The following is a 27,038-nucleotide window of genomic DNA, read 5'->3' as shown; positions in this document are numbered from 1 at the left end:
CATCTCTGATTGGCTAATTTTTGCGCCATGATGACGTGAATGCAATATGCGCACTTCAGTTAGTAACTCGTCCCGCACTGTTGAGCGTGACACATGCCGGTAAAAGGCAGACTATTAAAAAACCCTAAATCCTACCGATAAAGTAAAGCACACCAATTAAGTAAAGCACACCGAGTCCGATCGAGCTGCACGTTTTTATGTATAATTTGTTGGTGTACGCAAAGCAGTGTGGGACGAGTTAAGAACTGAAATTCTAGATGTAAGAAAAACGAGAATAACAATAGTGTACGGTGCTACACCCTGCACCACTAGTTAATTGGACAAATAACTGAAATGTACTTGTGTGTTCTAAACAACCTATTTGTCAGAAATGACAGTGCTATCCTCTGGCACGCAGGGAGATTTCAAACTGAATTTGTGACATTAGGGAGGCTGCACCATTTGACATGATGTGAGTGAGTAAGATAATCGGTGGCAGGTTTTCTTCCTTCTTCCTCTTCAGCTTGAAAATAATAGAAATGTCCTTGTGGGAGACCTTGCTGTGTGCCGACTCCTATTTCCACTCCAATTGTTTTGTCAATAACTCATATGGTAGAGGCCAAATCCATAACAAAGCCTTGATTACTTTCATCACACTGAGTGAGTGAAAAACCTGAGCAATGGAAAATGTAGAATCTGGACCCTGGTTTCTCTGAGCTTGGTTTGGTGAAGGTTGCACCTGCTATTTCTAATTTTTTTTTTTGTCTGTTCAAATTTCAGATGCACATACAGTGCATGAGAGAATCCTTTCAACCATGTATCCTATATCTTCTACCAGAGTGAGAACCCTTAATTAATCCTACCTTCCTCCTCAGCAGCTTATACATGTCAGGCAACGTGAGCTTAATTCATTTAGACACTCCAATACATCCAGCGTTGAATTTGACACCGCTGCATTTGCTTTAAATGGAAATTGGTTTTCATCAACGGAAAAGAAAGTAGGAAGGGAGTGTCAGAGCTTTTAAAGATTGTAATAATCATCAGAATCAACCAGGCTAAGGACAGAGAGAGAGAGAGAGAGAGAAAGGCTGTGATGATGCTGCAATAGGGTGGTAACATGAGAAGACGGTTATTCCCTATAACATGGTTATTCCCTATTCCCTGACATGGCACAGCTGGCTGCAAGGGCCAAATGCACATTCACGAGTGTGTGATTTTTTTTTTCCACAGTAAGGGCGGTGGGTTTGAATATTGCAGTGAAAAGTTAATGAATGAAGTGATGGTCATTTGTTGTTGGTTTGGGTGTGACAGTCATGTTCTCCTAGGACCTCACCCTGACTGTAAACCTCAGTCCAACTCTGCAGGCTGTATATACTGTATGACTGACACATAATCAGTTTCCAATGGGAAAATGCTGTCCTGTGGTTTGACTTATTACCCAAAAAGTAGTTACATTACATTAATAACTCTACATCAAAAGAAATAAAGCTATAGAAACTGTGCTTGTCATAGTACTCTCAGTTACTCTGCCTACACCCCCAGCATACCCCCCTATAGAAAAAACAAACAAACAAGCTATTGTGCTTGCTGACCCTTAGCAGCTAGCTGCAAGCAGCTAGATGGACCCTTGAAGACATAGGCAGATGACGAAATTTACGTCTTACAGTCCCATAAGGCCACACAGATGTGGTAACTGTAAATTGTGCTTAAGGCCAGGTTTGCACTGAGCTCTCAAGATGTCAAGCTGTCTCTGCAGTCAGCTGCCTCTGTCACATTTCATGTGTAAGGAGACTGCAACACCTTGAATACCTTTGAGGAAAGTCTGTACAAAGCAAATAGGTTAACTATCCAAAATGTCAAAGTAAAAGAGCATCCTGGGGTTGTCTGTATTGTATTTACTGAATTTCAAATCTTTGGCCCTTATACCCTTTGACTTGCACTATGTGTAAATACAGTGTCTAGTGTCACAGAAAGCCTTTGAATCCTTTAAGTTAACTGTATCTGTCCGTCTGTGCTCACGTCACACTGATATTTACTATGCGATTGAGTCCATTTTATAGAAAAGCACTAGATCAGTTTTGGGGGTCACACTGTCATGAGCTTAATCCTCCTTTGCTTGCCAAAACCATGCTGTTAAATAAAACCTTGATCCTCTTGAGCTTAAGTATGACATTCAATGTCACATGGTGAACAAAGCTAAATGACACATTTAAAGAAATAATTCTTATCAATAAAGTTTTGCACACCAGAATCCATTAATCATTACTGCACTTGAGTAGGGAAGATGGGGCATTAGCAGGTGTTTAAAAGAGGTCATGGCTTTTTGCAACTGGTTTTGAAGGCTTTGCAGAGTTTTATCACAATGAGACAAGGTCATCTTTGTGCAGATGTCTTGAATTTCAAGGAAATTTTCAAACTTTGCTGTGGTGAGAGTACGTTTTTGGGCATTCAATATGATTCCCTTCTGTCTCTTTTGTAGAGGTTTTCTTTTAGTTATTATTCCTGTGTAATATTTTATTCATGGGTTGTGATAGGAATATCCTAAGCCCTGGTCAGAAAAGTGCTTTTCGCAGTTGCTGTTGTGGAGGAAATAACTAGACAATTCTGGTGTGCAAAGTCCTAAAGCAGGTGTGGCAGAGCAAATCGCCCTCACAAACCCTTGCTAAATTACAGCCAGCTGTCACGCACAGATAGCATACAGCCGGGGATGAAAACAGAAAAGGACACTCCACTTCATTTTGAAATATGTTGAGAGGATATTAGATCACAAAGCATGGCTAGTCCCTTTCTAGGAAGCCTATTCAATAATTCAAGGGGTTGTGATGGTTAGGTTGCAAATTCTAGCTTTGGAGACATAATAGATGGTTCATTTTTGGCTCCCCTGAGGGAATAAAAGATTGATAAGCGAATTTGGTCGCTGCCTAGCAATGCATTAGGTAGCACTGAAGGTGGTCTGTTGACATTATGGACAATCAATCAGCAGTGAGTAAGGACTTGATGCCATGAAACAGCCCTACTGTAGCATTCAGGCTTTACTATCTATTGATTCTATCATTCGGTCAGTCAATCAGCCTATAAGGTAACACACCCCTGAAACATATCCTGTTATTAAACACGTTTTTTTTGGGGGGTGGGCGGGGGGCTGTGATACAATTGTAGGAGCTTCCCACGGCCACCTCAGGCCTCGTTCAGTTTCATTAAAAGGTGATTAGAGCATGATAATAGAACGAGTGGTGTGTGAGGGAGAGGATGGCAGCGCTGCTGACATCTCCTCTGCAGGTCCCTATCAGGAGGAGGAGGAGTCACCCCTCCCCGCAGGGACAAAGCACATTACAGGTGTGTGGCACTGCCTGCTGCCCTGTGGCACCACAAGATGACATTTTCGCTCCACATGTCAGCCCAGCCGCCCAAATTTCATTACCTGTACCTGTGAGTTGGAAGTAACAAGGCTTTATTGCCAGCATTGGAAATCTGTCACCCAGCGAGAGCAGAGTTGTTTTCATAGCACCTCGCCAGGCTTGAAATGATGCTCTAAGAAAAATATCCTGATGCCGCTCGGTGTTACACACAGAACTACCAGCGAATGTGCCACTTGCTCTCTGAGGCACATTTCCCCCCTCCTACTCCACTACACCTCCTCTCTCTTTCATAACAGGCCCTTTCACTTAGTCCCTCTGTTGCACAGTAACACTCCTTGCCCCTAAAAGCCTGTCAGCATTCTCACACTCGTGGGGAGCACCAGCACAGGTAATAGGGACGTCAGGTCCGTGGTAGCAGCAGTGTGTGGGTGACAGCCATACCACGTTGGTGGAAAAAAGCGGGAGGGGGGTGGATCTTAATGATACACAGTGGTGCTATAAAAATCCTCTCTTATACCGTAGCCATGACAGGAAATCCATGCATCTTGAAAGGTCAAGGGCCTCTCTTACTCACTGATTGCACGTGAGTAAAGGAGCATAGGAGGAACAGAGCTGAGAACCTGTATCATTTTTGAGCTGAGGTATGAAATGTGCAGTGGATTGAAACATACCGTCTCCCAGGAGAGAGACGGAGTTAGGAGCAGATGGTGTTATAGAATCATGACATAAAGCGGAAAGAAAGAAAATCATTCCTTTAAATCAAAAGTTGGCTAAGCTGATTAAGATATGATGCATCATTTGGCTGCAAAGAGCCTCTACATGACACACACACACAGGCACAGACACACACTCACATTACCCATTCAACAGTTTAATAATGACAGGCTAAAGAACCATCTGTGTGTGTTGTAATGGATGGAGCTGAGCACAGATGGGAGAGGCCGGATCTGCCCACCACTTGCATTTTATTGTTACTAGAGAACACATATTTTCATCTCAAATAACTGCCTCTGATGCTGGCTCCATGTCTTTTGTGTTTGCATCAGTCCTCTCAAATATCATGCATCAAAGATTTAATAGAAGAAGACATTGATTAGAAAGCAAGAGGAAATGACTAGCCTTGACTGGAGTAAATATTGAAAGGAAGGACGTGTGTTGTCGACTTCTGAAGCCCAAATCCTTCATCATGGCACCCATAGGCCTCTCCTCTCCTTTCCTCTCCTCTCCTCGCAGATGAGTAAACTCTGTGATGAGAGAGTTTGTCTCCTGTGTCTCAGACGTCAAGAACAGGCTTGTGGGCCCAGTGAGGGCCGAGGCAAACCTGGGCTTGATGATGCCTCCTCTCTCCTCTCCCTTTCTCTGTAACCCAATTACCACCAGGCCTCAAGGAATGGGACCAGCAGGAGTGGCGTATCAGGGGACGATGCCAACATCAAAGACAGACAGATGGTCCTGAGGTTTTACCACCTCAAACCAATCTCCTGAAGATATTATTACGTGATTAGCTGGTGCAGTGTCCCAAATAGGAAGCCAAGATGAAGATATATTGATCAAGAAAGTGGAAAAGATCCCAAATGAACATAAATTCAGTATCATCTCTCTCTCACACAGACAGCTAAAGTGAGCAAAAGTAGCTTCCACGAGCCACCGAGCTCCTAAATTGGCAGCAGCAGGGAGAATTGCGCCCAGGCAGAGGCCCCCATAGGGGCTTTAAACAATGAGCATCCTCAAAATAGACAGTGTTATCCACTGCCTCTCACCGGACACTGTCACAGCATTGTTGATTTCCATTTTCACATTTTAGCAGCTTACCTCGGTCTTGTATAACAGTGAACGCACTGTGACTTAGAGGCAAGACTTAGATTTCTGTCGTTACTGAGAGACTGAATACAAGCTAAATAAAAAGCTGATGAATGATAGAAAACCCTCTCTGGAAAGGGCTTTGAAACTGACAATCAGGCAGATAGCAGCAGATGCTCTCTGTCTGATGCAGTCTGTTAGCTTTCTCCACATCGAGCTGTCCCAGTCCCACCATTCTCTTTTGTGTTTTTCATTATTCCACACGTAAACACCCTTCCTTTGCTTTTCTTCCCTAATTACAGGCTAGTGGCTGTCGGATACTGAACCTTATTAGAGTCCAAACCTATACAGAGTCCCACAGGTACTCAAAATGCAGGTGCTGTGAGAGGTGTTTGCAGTGAAGAGTAGCCTCCCTGCATGTAAAGTGCCGTTAGTGAATGCTTTTTAAGGTGAATCTTGCAGAGGAGTGAACTTCAGGTAATGTGATTCTTTCCCTCTGGAACAAATGACCTTTTTCTGGCTCGTTGCTGTAGCTGTGGTTCATTTCTGACATATAGACTCACACACAGCACAAGAACAAAACCAGCCTATAAAAGCAGCCAGTCGAATGTGTGTGGCTGCTGATGCCCGTCATTTCAGACAGTGTCTCTTTTAAAAGTTGCCCCTGTGTCTGCACAGGGCACTTTGTTTTAGAGTGGACTATCTATTCAGAGGAGCAGCAGACTCCTGTTTTCCCTGCACTCAAGCCCTTAGCAACCCGTGGAGTATCTAACAACAGACATTTACAAGAGGGGAGATGATCTTTTTCTGTCCTCCTTGAGTCTCATCAACAGAAAGGTGACCCGATGAGTCACTGTGGTTTGTGGCTTACACTCTCCTGAGTACAGCCTGTCTTATCCTAGCAGTGTTTCCATTTTGCTCACAAGAATTTTGCCAAAGCTTTGATTTTTAAGCATCTCTTTTTGCTTTTGAGGAGCATAAAGGGATCTTGTTAATTCCTCTTTTTAAAAAAAAAAAAAAAAAAACAGAGTCAGAAAGCACTGACAACAAGATTATCCCTCCCTTCCAAAGAGCTCGATCTGTAATTGTAATTTAGTCAGACTGGCATGCTGCCCATGCTGGAGCTGAACTTGACAAACTTTTAATTGCTTAGCTCCTCTTGCCACTGTGTTGCCATGGCGATGGAGAATCTAAGCTGACACACACACACACACATACAGTCACCCATCCCGTCTCTGCAATCTCCACTTCGCACCCACGTCAGTTACCATGAGGGATTCCTCAACTGGCTCAAACAAGCGACAAACCTCCTCATCAACACTCTCTGTCCCCAGCATATGGGTCTGATTGGTTCAAAGTGAAACGCAGCATAACAGTTGGATGCTTCGGGATCTCAGCATGTTCCCCCTGAGGAGCATCCAGCTGGGTGGGCAATCAAGCAGTGGCTAATTGGACTCTTCATACAGCCGTGTACCTCTGGGCCTCTTTGTCAGGACAGGGTCTCTATTGTGTTGTGACCACTTAAGCTAAAGAGGGTGCTGCTAATGCCTGGTATGTTATTAAATTACGCATGAATCCACACGGCAACACCTGACTTAAGGAAAGAATGTCACTGAACACTTTGACTTAATTGCAGGAGCTAGTTGGCAGAATTAGATGAATGTAGCGAAAGGTCAGCGATGGATTGTTTACATGTTTACTGACAGGAAACCCAGATCGCTTCCTAACGCTCTTAATGTGCTGCCTCATCGTTGAGAAAAGCTGAGAAAGCTTTTCAGCAGAACAATACAAAGGTGCGCTCTAGCATTCATTTAACCTTCAACAGACTTTTCTCAGAATGATGTAACTCAGAAAGCTCAGATTTGAGTGACGAGGATTCCTTTTCTCCACATTCAAACAATCAACTTTAGTGCATTTACAATCCATTGCCGCTAATGATCACGGAGATTACATATGAAAGGTACTGGCAGAGGAGAAAATGGCTTTGCTAGAGTGTAAAAGGGGCTTTTTTTTCTTTCTTTTTTTTCAGCTGCAGGGCCTGATGGGAAAACAGTTGTTTATTGCAGAAAAGAAAAGGCTTCTCCTGCAGGGCATTCCTGTGGAGATGGCAATTTGGAGAAGAGATGGATCAGTGAATATGTCTCTTTCAGAACCGTTAGGACTTAGCTGATGCCTCACTGAACTGCAATATTAGACATGGCAGGTGATTTGGGTTCTTTATTCTCTCTTTTTTGGAAATGATCAGAATCGCCAAGAGCTCTGAAGCAACTGTTTATGTTTTTGTGCACATGTTCCTATGCACATGCTGCACACATAGCGCACGGGTGCATGGGTATGTGTCAGCGTGCGATAGAGTAAATGTGCAAATGTGATTCATTCACACGTCTCCAAAGTGCTATAAGTTTCCAACAATCACACTTGGTTGTCAGGACTTTTCCAGTCTGCTGTGTTGCTCCTTGCACGGCTGTCAGCGTCTCTCTCCCCGGTGTGTTGGATCCAGCAGAGAAGCTCTCACAGCTCCCTCATCATGACTTGGCACGAAGAGACTAAGAGAACTGGTTGGTGGTGGCAGTGGTGGAGGAGAGAGAAAGGATGGGGGGGCTTGCTTCTCTCTGCAGCAGGCTTTATTCTCACCTCATTCCCCAGGGCACCACACACCAGCTGGAACTCACTTAATTATGCACCCAGTATGGCACAGAGGTCAAAAAGGCTCTCAAAAAAAAAAAAAAAAAAGTATTGTGTGACAGATTGTGTACTTTGGAGAAGTTACTTCACAATATGTCATCAGCCAGGGCAGGCTCCATGCATTCAATATCTAATCAAAGTTTTATTGTCATTATTTAAAAAGACAAGCTTAAAAACAATGAAATGCTGTTTAGCAGTTCTTAGTAAAGGGCAGCAGGGTAGAAAATAATTTAAAATAAAGATTAAAAAAAGTATATACACAATTTACACATATACATAAATATGTATACATATTATGTACATGTACAATTATTTCACATTTTGCAGTATTGTTTGCAATATGAAGTGGCTTGTAGACACAAAAGAAAAGCATGAACACCATGTAGCACAGTATATTAGTGTCATGTCATCATCTGCCGCTAATCTGTGTTAAATATAAAAACTGTGTATCTGCAAAAACACAAACACTTCCAAATATCAAAAGTTAGAGTTAACAAGAAGTATACATGAAACTAAAATTTAGCTGGGTTACTTTTCTAAGGGTGCCCTACTAATCCACTGAAACATAAGTACTGCCAAAGACCAGTGGATGGTCAGTACAGTCACAAATGTACACTGTGAAGGAAGAGAGTTAAAATTTAAGGCCAGACAGTGCTTTTGCACCCTGCGGCAGTCAGCAATCCAAACAATATACAAAAAGAAAATAGTGCAATTTAGTAGTGCTTTGAGGCGATGAATTAATTAAAAGTATGTAAAGCAGTTTCGTATGAACAGGGGCAAAGCAAAACAATTCATCTGGGCCTAAGCTAATTGACACAGCAACTGACTTACGGCCAATTAGAAGGCAAAGCAAAACAAGTGGCACACAGCAAGGCCATGGCAAAGCAGGAGCTGCAATACAATTACTCTGTTAATACTCCAAGCTAAAAATATATTAATACGAATACATCACAAGTCCAGGATTTGGAGCACAAATTGCAGGGTCCAGTAAAACTCACCATCAGCTCAACACTTCAGAGGTACTGATATTACATACAGTACATAGTACATAGTTTAAATTCAGAGGATGTATCCTTGGTCAGTGTGGAGACAGATGTGGCCGTGACCTTAGATGCTGCACTGAAGGAGTTGCAGCAAACAGAAGTACAGTGAAGGAGTCTGTTCGTCGGAGGCCATCGTATGAGAGCTTCTTAAGGTGTTTGAGAATGACTTCGCAAACTTGAAAACTTTTCAAAGCCTCATCACTATTTCATCTTCATCCAGCTCCCAGCGACATGTCATCTCCAGGCCAGAAATGTATCTTTGCGCCACGTCACCTTGACATCCGTCCGTTTTCCTCACAGACCCGAATGTCTTTCAACAATGACAAGTATGCCAGAGTCCGCTGATGACTGCTGAATCATTAATGGCGCTATTACTGCCTGATCCATCTTTTAGCAGCAGCGGTCTCATTTCTGAAGACTGGGCCAGTTTTTAATAGCTTCTTCTCTGGCCATTTTTGTACAAAAAAAGAAAAAAGGCACAGGGTTTCAATTAGTAGGAGAAGTGGATGTTTTTCCATACTTACAGCTTCGCCTACCAGAGCTCAACACATCACATTTATTCTATGGTTATTTTTGTCACTGACGCCCCCATTTAGATGGTTTTATTTCACTTCATTAAGTCCACATTACTAAAACATGTTACAGGAAATAGTGACATCTTGTTTTAGACATTAGCTTCCACAAGGCTTGTCCTGACATTAATGTGGAGTAAATGCTGAGTGGTGGCCTTAGTATGTTGTTGTACATCTGCATCACCTCTAGCTGCTGCCTCACATTCTCCCTAAACCTTTACCCTCCTCCATGTGTCTAACAGAGTGCTAATGCTGCCCTCTGAGCTATAAAAGATAAGATGGACAGATAGCGCACCACACACAGACAAATACACTGTCGCGCATTGGTACAAATTTGAACACACGTGCTGCAAATGCAAACATACGGTGGCAAGATACACAAGTGTTCTCCTGATAATCATTTATAGAGCTTGGTAGCGAGGGGCAAAGTGCTGTTATCGCGGGCTAGCAGCAATGTTCAACTCTCAAAAACCCTCCACACCAAGCTGCAAACACCATTAGCTTGTACATCCAGGAGATACGATGTGCACTTTCTATAGCTGTCCCAAGTACTTCTTGTCTGCTGTCATCCTATGGGGAGATAATGAGTTCTTCTTTTTGTGCTGCTATACTCAGTCCAAGGTCCATTATTACATGAGAACAAAAGGACTTAATCCTTTCCATGTTGTTGTGTTCCAGGGGATTTGAGGAGTCCTTCAGTAGTATCGAACGGAGCTGATTTCAGAGCTTTTCCCCCTTTTGTTTTGCGTGGAAGGTTTGTCTTCAAAGGAGAATTGTGATGGTTCAGTGTTAATCTCTTGTGCACCTGATTGTCTTCATGTAAAACTGTTTATGTTCCCATGTAGGCGAAAGCAGGCCTCAAAAACCAAGGTTCTGTTCACAACACAGAGGGCAGATGCAGCTCTCTCTATCTCTCTCTCCCCCCTGCCCTCCTATGAGAGATTTATCAACAGAGTTGAGGCAGTAATTCTCCATAGTGGATGTTCAATAATTCATGCCAAGACACTCTCTCAAGCTTATGGTGAGAGATTGGTAATTGTCTTGCCACGCAGTGCTCTCCCTCTCTCTCTCTTCTCTGCTCTGCATTATGTGTGTTATTCAATCCATATACATCTGGGAGTAGATTTATGGGGCGCTTGTATGAATCATCCCTTTAATGCTTTTCCATGGAGAATGATTACATTTGATTGTAATGGTGGCTGAGTAAATGTGCTGTAACATGCTGTACTTCAAGCCTGTTTTTCTCTCTTTACCCTCGAAACCCTTTCTTCAAAAGATACTGTAGTTTTGTTGGTAGTCTATCACTTTGAGGCAACACAATCCTGCAGAATCCCAGAACAAGGGTGCATCTGGGTGACGACAAATATTACATCTGTAAACACAAAATTGAGAAGAGGCATAATAATGAAACACATGCTGGGTTATTTTCCAGGCAAAATACACATTTGAAACAGCAAATTGCAGGAATAAAGTTTGCCAAATGTAAGTTTACTTTTTGTGTAGAGCAGAGAGAACCAGTGAGAAACACACACATGTGCACACACACACACACACACACAGTTGGCAGATGGGCCTTTAAAATCTGAGCTACAGTACAGAAGGTGTGCACATAATTAGCTAAAGGATATGGCTGGTGATATTCTATATCTTCCTATTGACAAGAAATCCCATGAAAAGACCAAAACCAACAATAAATTAATCCTACTAGCAAGCATTTCCTGTGTAGCTGATTCCTCTGTGCCACAGAGCTCCATTGTTGTCGGAAACCTATTAAAAACACACCATTTCACTGGGTGATTGCCATGAACAAGGGTTTCGAGTCAGTCCCTCATACACAATCCTGCTGCTATAAATACTCACTAAATACCCAACATATACTAATCCCCAGCTGAAAATAGCCCTAAACAAATACACCATTTACCCCTGTTTGAGCATTAAACAGCACATAAAAATCTATGTGAGCTTACACATAACTTTATTCAGCATTTTAGAGTCTGCCTTCCTGCCATAGTGGAAGGAGTTCACCCACAGATATGCTGTGTTAAATGATGAATGAACATTGGAGGAAGCAGAAAAGAGAGAAGAGGAAAAGAGGGCCCAGAAGCATGCGGGAATGGCACGAACTGGAGCACAGCGTGATGCTGTGCCTGTGATCGTGACTTGAAGTCAGCTGTAAATGTGGTGGGATGAGGAGGGAACATGCTGCAGCTTACCTTGGATGAGAGAAAACAGAAAAGGCTTCTTTAAATACGGAGAGATTTGAGCCCATGAGTTGAACCCTTGAAATTCACCTAATCAGCTTTGTCATACTTGTAGCAGGGTGTGAGTGCTTGTGAGTGTGTATGTGTGCGAGCATCTGAGTGTGCTTACTTACGAGACAGCTGCTTAGGGAGCCATAAAGGTTTTAATAGTCGGCGCAACAACCTTATAGCAGCTACCGTACTGCATATGGCTGGCTGCTGATAATACAGCTAAGTGTGCAAAATCAGGATCTTTTTGATGTAGATTGATTTTTAGCTAGACTCTACCAGGCAACAGAGCACTGCCTGCTCACATCAATATTTGACCTTAACTGAGCTGAGTACCTTTTTATGTTCAAGTGTTTACGAGTCTATATATGTGGATTTCTGTATGTTCAAGTGTGTGTTTATTCATGTGTGTCCATGTCCTTGAGTGACTGGATGTTTGCTTGTTTACTGGATGTGTTCTCCCCTGTGTAGTGGTTGAGTGGCGAGCTGTGCCGTGCCTAATTTTAGGCGGCCGATGTGTGATGTGTTTGGGGCTCTGGCTGCGTTGGAGGTGTGATGTTTATCTCTGCCTCTGGGGAAGAGCTGTGACAGCCTTTCACAACTGGCCAAAGCTTCTGACCGAAGCCCTTGTTACAGCTAGCTCACTCCACTGTGTGTCTATGTTACCGTGAAAATACTGTATGTGAAGGTGTTTCAGTAAACTGTTCAATACTGCTGAACCTTTGACCCCAGTTCATTCTGTCTTAAAGGTCGGAGCTTTGTAGAGTGATAAGTCCAATAGAGTGTCACTTTATGTCACTGTTAAAACCAAATATGTTTAGAGTCAGCAGTCTGGCTTCTCTGGTCTTGACAAGCGTAGATGTGGAAAGTGCTTCCTCAGGTCAGTTTCCAGCATCACTAATCTGGCATCCACTGGGTATCACATTTATTTCCAAACGCTTAAAGCTGCTATCTGTAGAGAAGTAGAAAAAAAGGTTCTGTAACAGGCAATGCAAATGAGACAAATGCGCTAAAAGCAATGTGTCTCATTTGTCTACAAACAAAAGCAATGAATAATTTGAAACAGTATCTAAATAGAGATTTAACACATAACATTTAAATTAAAATTAAAATAGCAATCAGCAACTAGCAACCAGCTGGTGAACACAGAGCTAAAAGAAGAGTGTGTACTGCACTATTATTTGTGAGGAGACCAAAAACAGAGTCAGCTGAATAAATAAACTGGCAACTGTTTGCCAACATGTTTGCCATGAAAACTTTGCGAGGTGTTTAGTGTTTGTAATTGTTTTATATTTACATACTAAAGTTAGTGTTTACAATTTTTTTTGCTGCCCTCAAGTGGCCAAAAGAACCTGTCAGTGCAGCTTTAAGTTAATCATAGTCCTACTATGATTAAACAACTTTAAATACCTCCTGTAATTACTGAAAATTAAACAGTGCACATTTCCTGTCCCTGCCCTTAATGTCTTATTAAAGATAATGTTGTTGTCTTGTTAGAACTATTTTAAATGGCTGCTGTAGAAAATATAACGTGAGTTTGAACTTTAAAGACAACCTCCCTCTGGCCTCCCCACAGATTGAAGACATCGTTACACGAATACAAGATGAGAAAGCAGGAGGTGTAGCCATCCGGACCGTCAAAAGCTTCCTCACCAAGATTCCCAGTGTGGTATCAGGTTAGTATTTGTGTGTATAGATGTGTGTGTGTACATGCGTCTTTACTGTATGTGTCTGTGTGTGATTTCACGTTTACATATGCTGCATTTCCTGCCGTGTTTCCTCCTTAATAAATGCCTGTCTTACCTGACCTGCTGATAACTGTGTGAATATGCTTGTGTGTGCTTTGTTGTCATACCCAGCAAGTGGGTCTGGTGAGATCGGACGACTCAGAATCAGAAACGCAAATATGACCTTTTGGGCTCATTTAAATTGCTGCTTACTGCGGTTGGAGGCAGATGATGTCTTTGCTGATAAGAACTCAGCCACTGAGGAAACTGCCTGTGGTGTGACGCTGCCCTTGTCACGCCAGAGAAAAGCTACTTTTCTCCTTCTGTCTGTAGCCCTGTGTGTACACACTGTACTCCTTCATGTGTTTGTGCATGTGTGTGTTTTTTTGTGTATGAAATGAGTCACCAATGCTGGACGTGGGGGTTACTCCCTCTCTCCCAGAGGCTGTTCCTGAGTCACTCCTTCACATGGCTCCTCCAGGCCCGAGTGCCTCACGCTCCTCTCCCTCAGCAAATTCAAAGGCCGGACCAAATATTGTGCTGTGCAGAAGCAAGAGAGGGATAAAGAGAAAAGGAGAAATGGGTGTGGGTGTGTGTGTGTGTGTGGGGGCTCTCACAGCTCTGACCCACAGCTTTGGACAGAGACGAATCACAAAGACTTCCTCAAAGCTCATTTGTGTTTCTGGATTGTAGCTATTGTCGAATCTATTGCAGATGTGGGACTGTGACGCCGCTTCTAACCATTGTCCTTCTCTGAATACCAGGGGCGGACATTGTTCAGTGGCTGATGAAAAACCTCTCCATTGAGGATCCAGGTACGCCTGCTGAGAAATCTGTCATTACATTTAAGCACAATAGAGCTCAATTGAAGAGGAAGGCAATTTCAAATCCCCCCCCCCCCCCCCCCCCCCCCCCCCCCCCACCCCCTCCCTCTCTTGTCTGTGCGTCTTCTCTCGTGTCAAAAGCTGAAGCCATCCACCTTGGGAGCCTGGTCGCTGCACATGGCTACATCTTCCCCATCTCTGACCACGTCCTGACGCTCAAAGACGATGGAACCCTTTATCGTTTTCAGGTATAGAAACCTCCACCACAGGAGTGTCCTTGATATGTGCTGAGAGGCCTTTGAGTATAGAATAATGAGATGATGGTAGTTTATCAGAGGGATATGTTTGTTGTGTGATGCTAATGAGAGCAATCCTCGCTAAGCCTATTACTCATCCCACCAAGGTCGATACTGTATATCCCTGCTGGACGCTTGGACGCTGCATCGGAGCAGGAGGTGGGCCACAGAAAAGGTCCTATGGGCCAGCCATGCAGCTTGTCTGAGGGGTGTTTTTTTCTTCACTCCATCTGATCCAGCCTGAACTTTGACAGGTCTCTCTGATGGCTATGGGCTCTGCGATGACTCATAACTGTGACTGGGCCATTAGCGTCTTAATCCAGCCAGCCAGCTACAGTAGGCAGGTTCCCCTATGGGAAGAGCTGAGCTGGCTGCACGCTGGCTCTGCACTTTTCTCTGTCATCCAGCCTACCCCTGCTCCTCTCCTCTCCTCCACCTCCTCCTCCTCCTCCTCCTCAATCTACCTCTGAATACACATATTGTCACCTCTATTGCTCAAGATTAAAAGCCATTATTGTGCCTGCGCAGGGAGGGCAGCGTGTGTCACCATTGCTCATTCAGCAGTGTCTAAAAATATTCCCTCTGATGTTGTCGTGATGCAACAGGGCCCACGTCATCAGAACCTCTGAAAAGAGTCCGTGGAGCATTTAAAATGTTTTGGCCAGTCCCCGTAGCTGTGCTGTAAGAAACAGTGTCAGGGGAACTTTTGTTTGCTTGTCTAAAAATAGATACTATACTGGTAAAAGACCCAGACAACAGGCTGTTGTTTTTTTTTTTTGATTTGCACATGCAGTGGTGGAGACATATAGATCAACTTAATCCGCTCTGAGTTGAAATGACAATTACAGTGCTGAACGAGAGCATGTTAACCTTCCTGTTCATTACACTCAAACAAGCACATTCGTCAGCATCAGCCTTTTGCTCTTAGGCTAATTACCGTTATGAATAATAGTGGAAGTGAAATATGTGGTTGAGTACCACCAAGTTCTAATTCTGCCCTGTTATTAAGAATGCATGATAGATGTGAGTGATCCATTATTAATGGACTCGGGAATGAACTTTGAATGTGTAATATCAGTTGCAATAGACAATTAAATATGGATAGGGAGAATATAGCTACCATCGCTCCCCAGATAGTTATGTGCAGCACGTGGACGTCAAGAATCATTATCAAATAAAGAGTCGTCTTTTGACTTTGCATGGAAGACGTGCGCAGGGGGAGTGTGGGTGGTGGGAGAAAATGAGATTCTAACATTCATACTGGAGAATATTATTGTTTATCTAGACTCTTATGGAAAGAAAAGAATGCATTACTGATTACATGAGCAAATAAACAAAATCTGTGTCTGTTTCATCAGTCTCCTTACTTCTGGCCTTCAAACTGCTGGGAGCCTGAGAACACAGACTATGGTGAGTCACACACTGTCTATCAATTTTTTTTTTTTTGCCTCTTTCTCCAAACCGGTGAAATCTCGCTAATGCCTTCAGCTGTCTATCTTCCTCCAGAGCTGAAACACAGCTCATACTGTAGATCTGTTGTTGACACTTACTGAGTATCGATCCACAGGGCCATTCCCTGTAATGTATCTGGCCCCTGAGGAGCACCCACTGGAGAGAATCCTGTGGGATAAGATTAGCAAACAAAATAAAGGGACAGTCACTGATATGACCGCATCTCCAGCTCTCTGCATGGCATTTACTCGAGGCTTGTTATTTCAGAAGACAGCGCATCGCCTGCCTGCTCCAGTGTAACATTCATTAGTGTTGGTTCACACAGCTGAGACCTCAGTAAAAAAAAAAAGGGCACCATCCACTGGAGATGTACTTTCTTGTTTTGTACAAAGCAGATGACCCACCTCACTAACTCTGTTGCCCTCTTCATGTCTCGCTCTCTCTCTCTTCTGCCCCTCCAGCCATTTACCTGTGCAAGCGCACCATGCAGAACAAAGCCAGACTTGAACTAGCTGACTACGAGGCCGTAAGTACACTGTCACTTTGGTTTTGCTTATTGCCAGGAAGCTCTCAGTTCAGTGCTGCCATTGTGCATGGACTATAATATGATGACATTCTGAATTTCCTGTTTTCTTTCACTTTGCTGGAGAACAAAAGAGCTGATACGGTGTCCTCAGGGGCCTTGAAATGCCAAAATCCATGCTTCCGCTCAGAAAGCTATTATCAAATTACAGACTTTGATACAAATCTGTCAAAAGGTAATTTTTCTTTTTCGGGAGCTCCATTTGGCAGAAGTATTACACTGTAATTTACTGGCCCTAAAATGTAAACAAAAATATCTATGAGCCTACTTTGCATCAACAGATCAATACAGTCTCAAGGGAGGCATCACTGCAGTGCTGATACAAAAGCAATCCACTGCACTTTAATATTCTAAATTACTCTGCAACTATTGTCCGGTACACTTCCTTTCTCTCCTATCCAGGTCACTTTATGCCTCCAGGCCTCATTGCTCTCACTGTTACATGCCTGCTAGTTGGTACTCATGTTTTTTCTCTCTGTGTATCGAGGTCACGTACTGTATCTTTGACAGATGCTTGTTGAGGTTTGCTATTAAGGACACACATTTTCTATATGCAGCTTTGATATGTTTACAGTATGGAGCTTTCATTGTTTTCTGTTTTTTTTAACAAAGTAAAATTTATCCTGTGTGCTGAATTGTGCTCAGGGCACTCATGAGTTTGTGGTATGAGCTATGACCTTTGTTGGAGATCATCCCTTGCTGGTCTCAGATCAGAGATGATATTCTAAAAATGCAACTCTGGAATGAGCACAATTTTAAAAAGTCTCTACTAACCTGTAGAATTTTAGCCATTCAAGAGAAATTTTATGCATGGTACCTGGAAACAGGAAAATAATTTTAAACAATTTGTCAAAGTGTGTTTATTTACCCTTTTGCGGAGAGTTAGATTGATTTCACTCTCATGTCGGAGAGTGGTATCAACCATCTCCCCCGCTTCTTAGACAAGAAAGTGGATGTTTCCTAAATTGTCAAACTATTCCTTTAAGAATGCAGTTATTAGTTACAACTGTTGCTGTGAGTAATTCAATAGTAGAGTGTACAGAAACAGCAAGAGACTGCAAATACTGTGTCTCAGCAGTTCAGTGACTTGTTGTGAGACATTTACAATCACAACTTTGGACTAAAAAATGAACTTTGGACTTAATTTTAGCAACTGAAGTCCAAAGTTATGGCACACCATCACAGTGAATGGATAATGTAATCATCTAAAAGTCTTGGATTCAAATAACCTTCTCACCTAACGCTGCGTCTGATTGGTTCCTCCAGGAGAACCTCGCCCGGCTGCAGAGGGCTTTCGCCAGGAAGTGGGAATTCATTTTCCTTCAAGCTGAGGCTCAAGTCAAGTGAGTGATGTGTGTACACGTGAATCACAACACGTCACCTTTTGACGTCAGCATCATGTCAACCTGACAGATTTACAGCAGCAGGACTGTGAGGATAGAGAGATGATGAGATGATAAAAATCAGGTTTATACATTCAAATGTATAAATACCAGCCCTCAGCCATATGCATGACATGAGTGTTATTTCCCCAAGAAAGAGAAAATGCCTCAGTGTGTAGTGTCAGTTGGGCACGGGACCAGTGCTTTTCTCATTAACAATGCTAGGATTTTATGCTGTGCTTTGACTGGAGGGGTAAATGCATTAAATACAGCAAGTGTGCCCCTATGGAATTAAACACACACACACACACACACACACACACACACACACACACCTATTTCTCCCTAACTTCTGTTTCGTGTAAGACTCCCATCTGGTGGCTGGCATGTGTAAGCACAACCCTAATCCTTCCTGTCATTCAGTGAAGGAAAGAACTTTCCTCTCTTGTCCGTAGAAAATGTTCAGAGAAATGTCACTGACAAGTGACTGCTGTTTTATACAAGTGGGGGTGATATGGAAAGCAATACACCCCCTTACATCTGGGGAGTAAACGATGCCCTGCAAGGACCAATCGGTAAATGTCAGTTATGTAAGAGCTCGGCCGCACCAGCGGCAACACCAGGCATTTCTGGGTGAAGTGAGCAGACAGGTTAAGACCCACACTCTGCAGCTTTTTGCGCTCTAGTCTGGTCTGTCAGTGGTATCAGCTTGTGTGTGTGTGTGTCTGCCTTAATCCTGAGGCATGATTTACTAAGTCTATGCTGGTTGAGCTGATATGCGAGTAGTGAGCTCTAGATGTGAGTGGCCTGTTTCCTCTGTTTGCAGGATTGACAGGAAGAAGGACAAAGCAGAAAGGAAGATCCTGGACAGTCAGGAGAGGGCATTCTGGGATGTCCATCGGCCAGTGGTGAGTGAGGAACAAAGTGAAAAAAGAAAAGGAAAAGATGGTCAGATACTGCAACTTTAAAAAATGGAAATGAACACAAAAAGAAGGAAAGAAAAGAGGGGTTATGTAGATAGACAATTTTAGCATTTAAAGCCTGAAAACTGCAGATTTAGCTCCACACACTGTTCAGCCGAGAGCCATGTTTTGTTGTCTGTAGCAGAATCAGATTTGGTGCCAGTCTCTTTGCATACAAGCCTTTTGTGAGCATGGAATCGCTGAATAGAGAAACAGCATCGTATTGTGTGAGGAGGACAGGCGCAGACAATACATGCTGCAGAAACACTGTTATCTGACCCAGAAACACACTCTGTGTCCTGCTGCCTCCCACAGCCAGGTTGTGTCAACACCACAGAGATGGACATCCGCAAGTGCCGAAGAGAGAGGAACCCACACAGGGTAAAAAAGGTCAGCAGAGGAAACCGAGAGTGTGGCTTTCCAACCTTAATATCATTATCTCAACACTGGTTTTTATCAAACTTATCATCCCACAGCCGTCCCACACAGGGCTGTAGCCAGGATTTTAGAAATACTGAGGTCACGTATCCAAATCAGCCTGCACCACTCCACCTCCCTAAAGAACTAACCATCAAAAAGCTGTTGATTATGTTAATTTAAAAGATTTTTATTGATTTAACAGCCCAGTTGTATTTTCTGTAGATTTAATCTCCCTAAAAGCTGTTTAAAAAAGAAACACTACAATGAAGTACCTATTTTCTTACTGTACTATATTTGAACTTTTTTGAATTAAATGTTTTTGCATAACATATTTTACACTATAAAATATATATTTAAAATAGATTCGATAAAATATATACATTTTATTACATTTTACTTTTGACTTTAAATGATGAAATTTGAATATTTACAGTAACAAATTTTATTTTAAAGGATATATTTTTAAAATAGATCATTTTTACTTTAGTATATTTTCATACATTTTTTGACAATAAAAAATACAAAATGGCAAGAAACTAATTTTAAATAAATTCTTTAAGTAAACAAATCTTTATCATAAAATCTGCAAGGTTATTTTTAATCAAATATATATAGAGAACACATTAAAACACTAACAGTTGCAAATTGTGCTTGTGTGTGTGTGTCTGTGTGACAGAGACAGTGTGTGTGCGTGTACAAACAATTAAATCAAAAGATACTTAGTTCAAGTGTAAAATCTAAACACCTCTTCAGATCATTAAACTCCCAAAATCCCTGAGTCAAAACTCAGGCCCTGATAACAGCAACAGCAGCTACAGCCTGGGTCCCACAACTATTACCTGCCATTCATCAAACTACACTATAGAGTCCCTGGTCTGTCAAAACAACAACAATGGCATCAAAACAAAGTGTGTCTCTCTCCTTGCTCTCTCTAGTCAGTGTATGGGGTACCAGATGACGGCCAGAGCCAGCCGAGTCCCGTCCACATCAGCTCCCAGCCAACCAGGAAGCCCACCAAAGAGGACGTTCAGAAGGAGGTAACTCATAGTGTGACAGTCTTCCCTTAGGTCATTACCGGCAGCCCGCCTCACCCATCCATCATCATGGCGGTCGTGGACACAGACTGATGAGCTGCTATCTTATTTAGCCTCCTCATTAGTCTCTCCCTCTCCTTCCATCAGATTAGCTTCTTGAACATCCAGCTGGACAGACACTGTATGAAGGTTTCCAAAGTGGCCGACAGTCTTATGAGCTACACGGAGCAGTTCATGGAATATGACCCCTTTGTGTCGGCCATAGAGCCCTCCAACCCATGGATCAGTGATGACACTTCCTTCTGGGACTTGGAGGCAAGGTGAGGCCGGAGGGGCCACGCTGGGATGTGGGTTCATGGGGGGGTGATGAACTGATGAACTGCTGTTGTCCTGAATTAGGAGGGATCTGTCTGTTTGTATCTCATCTCAAATGAGATGGAAGGTTGACTGTTCCGACATTAGGACCTCTGCTTTCTGTAGACCACAGGGTATAATTACCACTCTTTTCTACTTTATTTTGTTCTATTCTTGTCTGATCTGTTGTATTGTGAGCAGTCGCGACCCCAGCCAGCAGCGTGTGAAGAAATGGGGCTTCTCTCTGGAGGAGGCGCTGAAGGACCCGGCAGGACGGGACCAGTTCCTGAAGTTCCTGGAGTCGGAGTTCAGCTCAGAGAACCTGCGGTGAGACTGTTGTTCAGATCTCAGATCATCATTTAACTCACATATTTTTTAAGGAATTCTTTCCATCCCTTAACCGTATGGTATGGGGCAATATATGGGACATTTTAGCATGAGGGAAACTTTGGGAAGTTGTTACTGACTAGATGTGACACTCTTACAGGTTTTGGTTAGCAGTGCAGGATCTCAAGCGGCGGCCACTCCAGGACGTGCCCTCCAGGGCGCAGGAGATCTGGCAGGAGTTTCTGGCCGAGGGAGCACCGAGCTCCATCAATCTGGACTCTCACAGCTACGAGCGCACCAGCCAGAACCTCAAAGACCCCGGACGATACAGCTACGAGGACGCTCAGGTGGACTGTCTTGTTTCTTCCTTACAGATGGATTCACACGTATATATATATACATGTTCACGGGTGCATGAGCACAACATTCACACAAGGCTGAACAAACAAACAACCAGACACACACAGTGTCAACACACCCACACCTGCACATATAGATGCAGCCAGTGTACCTCTGGTGCTACATGGAGAAAGTCATATGGTGCCAAATTCCTTATAATTTTACCACACTTTCAGTAGTGTGTTCTTTAAATTTAACAACATAAAAGTGAATAAACTCTATTTTGCAAGTAAAAAGGTCCTTTCTTTGAGTTCAGAAGGGTTTACCCTCCACTACATCCCACACACACACACACACACACACACACACACACACACACACACACACACACACACACACACACACACACACACACACACACACACACTGCAGCCCTTTATTTTCCCTCTCATCCCCCTGCCCACAGAAACACTGAGCCCTTCCATCCCACTCACGTTACACAAGTGAATGAATTAGAGGGCACAGAGGAACAGAAAGAGAGAGGAGAGAAGAAGAATGACGGAGTGTGTTTGTGCCAGGGCCTAATGAGGCGAGTAATGCCATGAATAGGTTGTTCGGTCGGTTCACCATGGATTCCTCTGGTTTCAAAGTGGGCTGGTGATGTGTGACGTGCAACGCCTCTCACTGGCAGGACATTACTCAGCTCTGTCTAACAGGACTCGGCCGCTCATGTCAGCACGCTGGGTTTGCATCACTCCCCTCCAAATCGCACATGCATTCAAATCATTACCGCAATCAGATTTCTCTTTATGCCGCTACGCTCCTCTTTGTCTTTTCTCTCATATCACCCAGGCCAACACACTCATCGGTTCTTTTTTCTTCTCTTGCAGGAGCACATATTCAAGCTAATGAAAAGTGACAGCTATGCACGCTTTTTGCGATCCAACATCTACCAAGACCTCCTGTTAGCCAGAAAGAAGGTGAGCTGCACTCACTGACCCCGGTGTCACCTCTTCTTTTTTTTTAAATAAAACTTTGTCACTTTTATTTCATTTCTCATATTAGTTTGATTGATTTTTATTTGTATGATTTAAACGACATTTAAGGTTCATATTTATTGTGTGTGTGCAGTCAAGAATCAGACTTAATATCAATATCACATTCTGCTAGTGACAGTGGTGGAATGTACATTTACTCAAGTGCTGTGCTTAAGTATAGTGTTGAGGTATTTGTACTTGAATATTTACATTTTGCTTCGACTACATTTTGGGGGCAAATATTGTTTATTCTGAATTTATTTGACAGCTTTAGTTACACATTCATTTGCACATTCAGATTATAGATGAAGTTACCTAGCAGTATGTAATGTAATTAAAATGACTCCCTAACTTCACTAAGCTGCAACACTAGTGATGCTCACATGTCAATGCATCAATAATTATAAGCCACCAATATAATATATACGTTATTCTGAAATGGGCCATTGGGCATAATGAGTAATTTTACATTTGGAACTATAAGTACATTTTGGCGCTCATACTTAAGTAAAATTATGAATACACCACTTTAAACTGATCAAAATACATCTTCCACCACTAGTTAGCCATGTTTTTATAACATGTTGCACATGGGGAAAGCAGAGTGATTCAAACAGCACAAGGTTGAAGACATTTACGTGATCTCATCACACTTTCATGCTACACCTTTTAGAACCTTTTTCCAGCCCTCATTAACATCTGGCAATCAGCAATTTGATGTTGAATGAGCTTTCAAAGCATCATGAGACTACAGTACTGACAGAGCCCCTAAAAGAACAGTAAAACCACTGTGCCTGAAATGCAGGTGCAAGGAAAATGCTAAATTATTTAAAGGGAACAGTCTCGGAAAAACATGACATCATATGCCAAACAGAGACAACCTGATCTGAAAGAGAGGAACCACAGTCATTCGGTAAGCAGAAAGTAACCAACACAGTCCATAGAAATGACAAACCAGTGAAGTATATAAGAGGTTGACACGTGCAGCCTGATGTGTAACAAAGCTGTAGCAGGTGGTGATTCTTAGTCAGTTTTATGTCAATTTCTCGACATCCTGCAGCTTATCATTGTCATTTTTAAGACTTGCGCAGCTGAACAAACGCTCATTTAGCTGTTACTGTGTAATATGGAGCTTTTCAGCAAATCACAGCTGCCTCTGTTCATGCTAGCCTTTCTGCCCTTTCCCTTTCGGACACCGCTCCTTCTGCTGGCCTGTCACTGACACCACTCCATTTCCTAAAAAAAATGCAACCCCTGCATTGTCCTCGGCCCTCATTTTTGCAATGCTTGGCCCTCGTTTTTTTCCCCTCACTAACGACATCACTCCCCGACTCCCCCGTCAACACCCGTACCTGACCCAAACACTCACCCTGCTTCCCCCTCCCAAAACAGCAGCCAGCAGACACTGAACAGGGCCGCCGCACCTCCTTGGAGAAGTTCACCCGCAGTGTGGTAAGTCATTTGGAGCTGGGGCTGTTCATATCACAAACCACACTGACTGGCTGGCTCACTATCAGTGGCTTTTGCAGTTATAACCATATTACACTTTACTGTGGCTTTTAGACCTGTAATGGGATGTGTATGTGCGAATAAAATAACATGCTAGTCACATGAATGGTTGCAGCTTAGCATTTTAGATAAAAATCACCTTGTTGGTAGAGATTCTCTGTGATTCATAAAGCACTTCTGCTTTTGGCATCTCAGTCTAGTAATGTGTTTTCGTTTTAACTGACCTTACAGGGCAAGTCTTTGACGGGAAAGCGCCTGACAGGCCTGATGCAGTCATCCTGACACAGCCTGTGCTGGAGGGGCACAGCCAGACCCTGTTGGAGGGGTGACCGCCACACAGGGTCCGGGGCAGGGGCGCAGACAGTGGAGCTGGGTTGGACAGGGCTGCTGTGGAGGCTCTCAGACACTGCTCCGAGGACTGCTGCCATACTGGTAGTGCAGCACTGGGCCTGCTGGGATGAAACCCCCAAACGGAACCACTGAGGAAAAGACAATGCTGACAAAAGGGAACCTCAGACAACATACCACACAGCATGCAGCATACAGTATAAGCACATCCAGACTAGGGCTGCCCTCTTTTCATCACTTAGCTGGCAAACCGGTTGTTAAGCCCTTTGTCGACTAAGCTGATTAGTTTTTATTGTTTTCATTTTCTTTTATATACATCTTTATTGGATATTAAAAGCAACAATATTCTTTGATAGAAACCACATTTAAAAGCTATTTCCCTCAACTCTTGCAATGGATAAACTATTGCTTTAATTGTCCTAAAACAGTCCCAGCTCAAACATATCCTGCTCAAATAAAAGATAAAAGAGGCACATCATCACAGACACAAATCTATTTTACATACGTCTCTGTACTCGTAAGGCAGCCAGCAATAAATAAATAAAGCGTGAGACCACTTTTTTTTTCTTTTTTAGAAATATATCCAACCTCTTTTTATAACCTTGAAATTTCTATTATATCTGTTTCTTATAAAGCACATGACATGTCAGTTAAATAGTGAACATAGTTTTGGCAGTACTCAAGAACACAAAGTTGTTTGTTTCCCATAAGCTATAAATAATGACATCTACAAAACTGATTTTTGAAGGTATAATGTTTCATGCTTCATTACATTCCAAAATCTGGCATAAGGGCTTAATGTAGCATCCACACTGCACCATTGCATGTTTCATCCAAACTGTCTTTGTTAAGGATTAATGTTTCAGACTTATGGCAAAGATGAATTTGTTCCAGTTGGCGAACTGGTCCACTGCTTAAACAACCTCCAGGCGTCAAGGTTCCAAAATGTTCAGGCTGCACAGTCAAATGAATCAATTTCAAATGTCAAAGTGAATAACTCGAGATGCTTCAAAATGTGGCCCACGTGAATCACAGTGATTTGAGGTTTACTTTAGTTCTAGTGTGCACAGTCACATGTGAAATAGCATACACATGCTTTTTGGGGCTCCCACTATAGTGTAGTTTTTGAAAGTCTCCAGTGCCATGGGTCCATCTAGTGGTGGTCAAACCACAGGACCAGCAACAATGAAGAGTGTTTCAAGACTGTATCCTGCTGTGTTCACATCATAGTGAAGGACATCATGATGTCAAAACTAGCTGTTCTCCAATCATGGAGATCTTATACAAGGCCTGCTGCCCAGTATGGGATCGTTTATGTTTTGTTGTTTTTGTACTGCATGATTATTCCATATTTTGTTTTCTGAAAAGAATGAAACCTGCCCATGTTTCTTTGGCAAAAAAATGTATGCCATCACTCTCCATCTAAAGTAGAGTGTTTTAATGACTATGGGGAAAATGGTGCATGTTACTGGACTATAATGGAGTGTTAGCTCAGTGGAAGATGGTTTGACTCTCCAAAGACAAGTGAACAGATGGGGAAAAGCCCTGAACTGGAGCAGAGCTCCTCAGTGAATGGACATCAAAGCCCTGACATGCAACTGGGAAAAACGTTTGATCCGTCACGGGCGCCGCTCTCTGAACATTAAGGCCTCTCTGCTCCACTGTGGCTTCAACCTTCTTCTACAGACAGAAAGTGCTCGGACTAAAGAGATTTCAATCTCACAGCTCCCCCATGAGGCCAGTGACTGCTACAACAACAAACTATCCTGCTGAATGAGTGAATCATCTATTCTTTTCTATTAGAGTTGTTGCAATGCACTGTACAGGTCATATTAATAATCATCATTATTGTCATAAACCAATAACCTCTTGACTATAAGGTAGAGAGAGATGCTTAACTCGAGTCGATGTACCAAATGTTATTCTCAGCACAAACACAATGACACTATGTACAGAGTGCATTGTAGATGTAAATTGGCTCAATTTCATTATCCAAAAGCACACTTTATTATGATATGGGCACATTACTATGCATGTAACATATTCAGGGCATTTTGTGCTTTTAGTTTCTCAATCAGCAAGATAACTACTGGCACTCTAAAACACTCAAGCACCTGCTATCTATTCATGGGTACCAAATAATAAAAACTCTGGACCTGTCTGCTCCGTGACACTGTCTTATTGATGTTTTGCTTTGCTCCACGGTGAAACAATGGAATACAAAGGTGTCTTCTCTTAGGAGTAAGACCTTTGGCTAGTTAGCAGTAAACACAAAGTACAGCTAAGGCTGATAAGTATAAGAGAAACTGAAATTTTGTCCTGATGATAGCACTAGGGCAAAAGTTAAGGGATCACCAGTTAATTCAGTTTAACTAGTGGGAGACTTCATAGATTGAAATATCTGTAACGAAATTTCAAGGCAATCCATCCTATAGCTGTTGAAATATTTCAATCTAGCCACTAAAAAGTAAACAAAATGTCATTGTACTTATAAATGCCAGCTAAATGAATGTTAATACAATGAAACTATATTATCTCTTCTGTGGCTCGAGAGGAATATTGTCAAGTCTGAAAAGAATAACCCTGATGATGCCATCAACAAATTCATGACAGAAATCCTGTTTCAACAGAGCAATACTAGACAACTGGTTCGACCCTTTTCATCTTTTAGAAATCCAACGCTGCCCAGTGGATAGACCAATGAAAAAGGCTCACAAAGCAAATCAAACAGTTCTTTCAAGTGACCTTCAATCATTT

The 27,038-nt window shown here is 42.7% G+C and overlaps 1 protein-coding gene across 1 annotated transcript in view; it reads left to right on the top strand.

Annotated features, from left to right (window-relative positions):
• The window catches only part of LOC121197623 (regulator of G-protein signaling 6-like), a 53,241-nt gene extending 26,643 nt beyond the window's left edge, over positions 1 to 26,598 (top strand). Inside the window, exons 3-18 of the mRNA XM_041061309.1 lie at positions 13,264 to 13,363; positions 14,179 to 14,229; positions 14,380 to 14,486; positions 15,893 to 15,944; positions 16,448 to 16,512; positions 17,836 to 17,912; positions 18,778 to 18,859; positions 19,229 to 19,303; positions 20,269 to 20,370; positions 20,515 to 20,687; positions 20,923 to 21,048; positions 21,209 to 21,395; positions 22,278 to 22,367; positions 23,435 to 23,437; positions 23,817 to 23,876; positions 24,165 to 26,598. Coding sequence (XP_040917243.1) covers positions 13,264 to 13,363; positions 14,179 to 14,229; positions 14,380 to 14,486; positions 15,893 to 15,944; positions 16,448 to 16,512; positions 17,836 to 17,912; positions 18,778 to 18,859; positions 19,229 to 19,303; positions 20,269 to 20,370; positions 20,515 to 20,687; positions 20,923 to 21,048; positions 21,209 to 21,395; positions 22,278 to 22,367; positions 23,435 to 23,437; positions 23,817 to 23,876; positions 24,165 to 24,215 — 1,401 coding nt within the window. The 3' untranslated portion in view covers positions 24,216 to 26,598. The remainder of the gene's footprint in view (positions 1 to 13,263; positions 13,364 to 14,178; positions 14,230 to 14,379; positions 14,487 to 15,892; positions 15,945 to 16,447; positions 16,513 to 17,835; positions 17,913 to 18,777; positions 18,860 to 19,228; positions 19,304 to 20,268; positions 20,371 to 20,514; positions 20,688 to 20,922; positions 21,049 to 21,208; positions 21,396 to 22,277; positions 22,368 to 23,434; positions 23,438 to 23,816; positions 23,877 to 24,164) is intronic.
• Positions 26,599 to 27,038: the final 440 nt, after the last annotated feature.

This window comes from Toxotes jaculatrix, chromosome 17 (genome assembly GCF_017976425.1).
Source record: "Toxotes jaculatrix isolate fToxJac2 chromosome 17, fToxJac2.pri, whole genome shotgun sequence".
In the NCBI taxonomy this organism is placed as follows: Eukaryota; Metazoa; Chordata; class Actinopteri; family Toxotidae; genus Toxotes; species Toxotes jaculatrix.
This window is presented reverse-complemented; position numbering and strand designations above follow the sequence as displayed.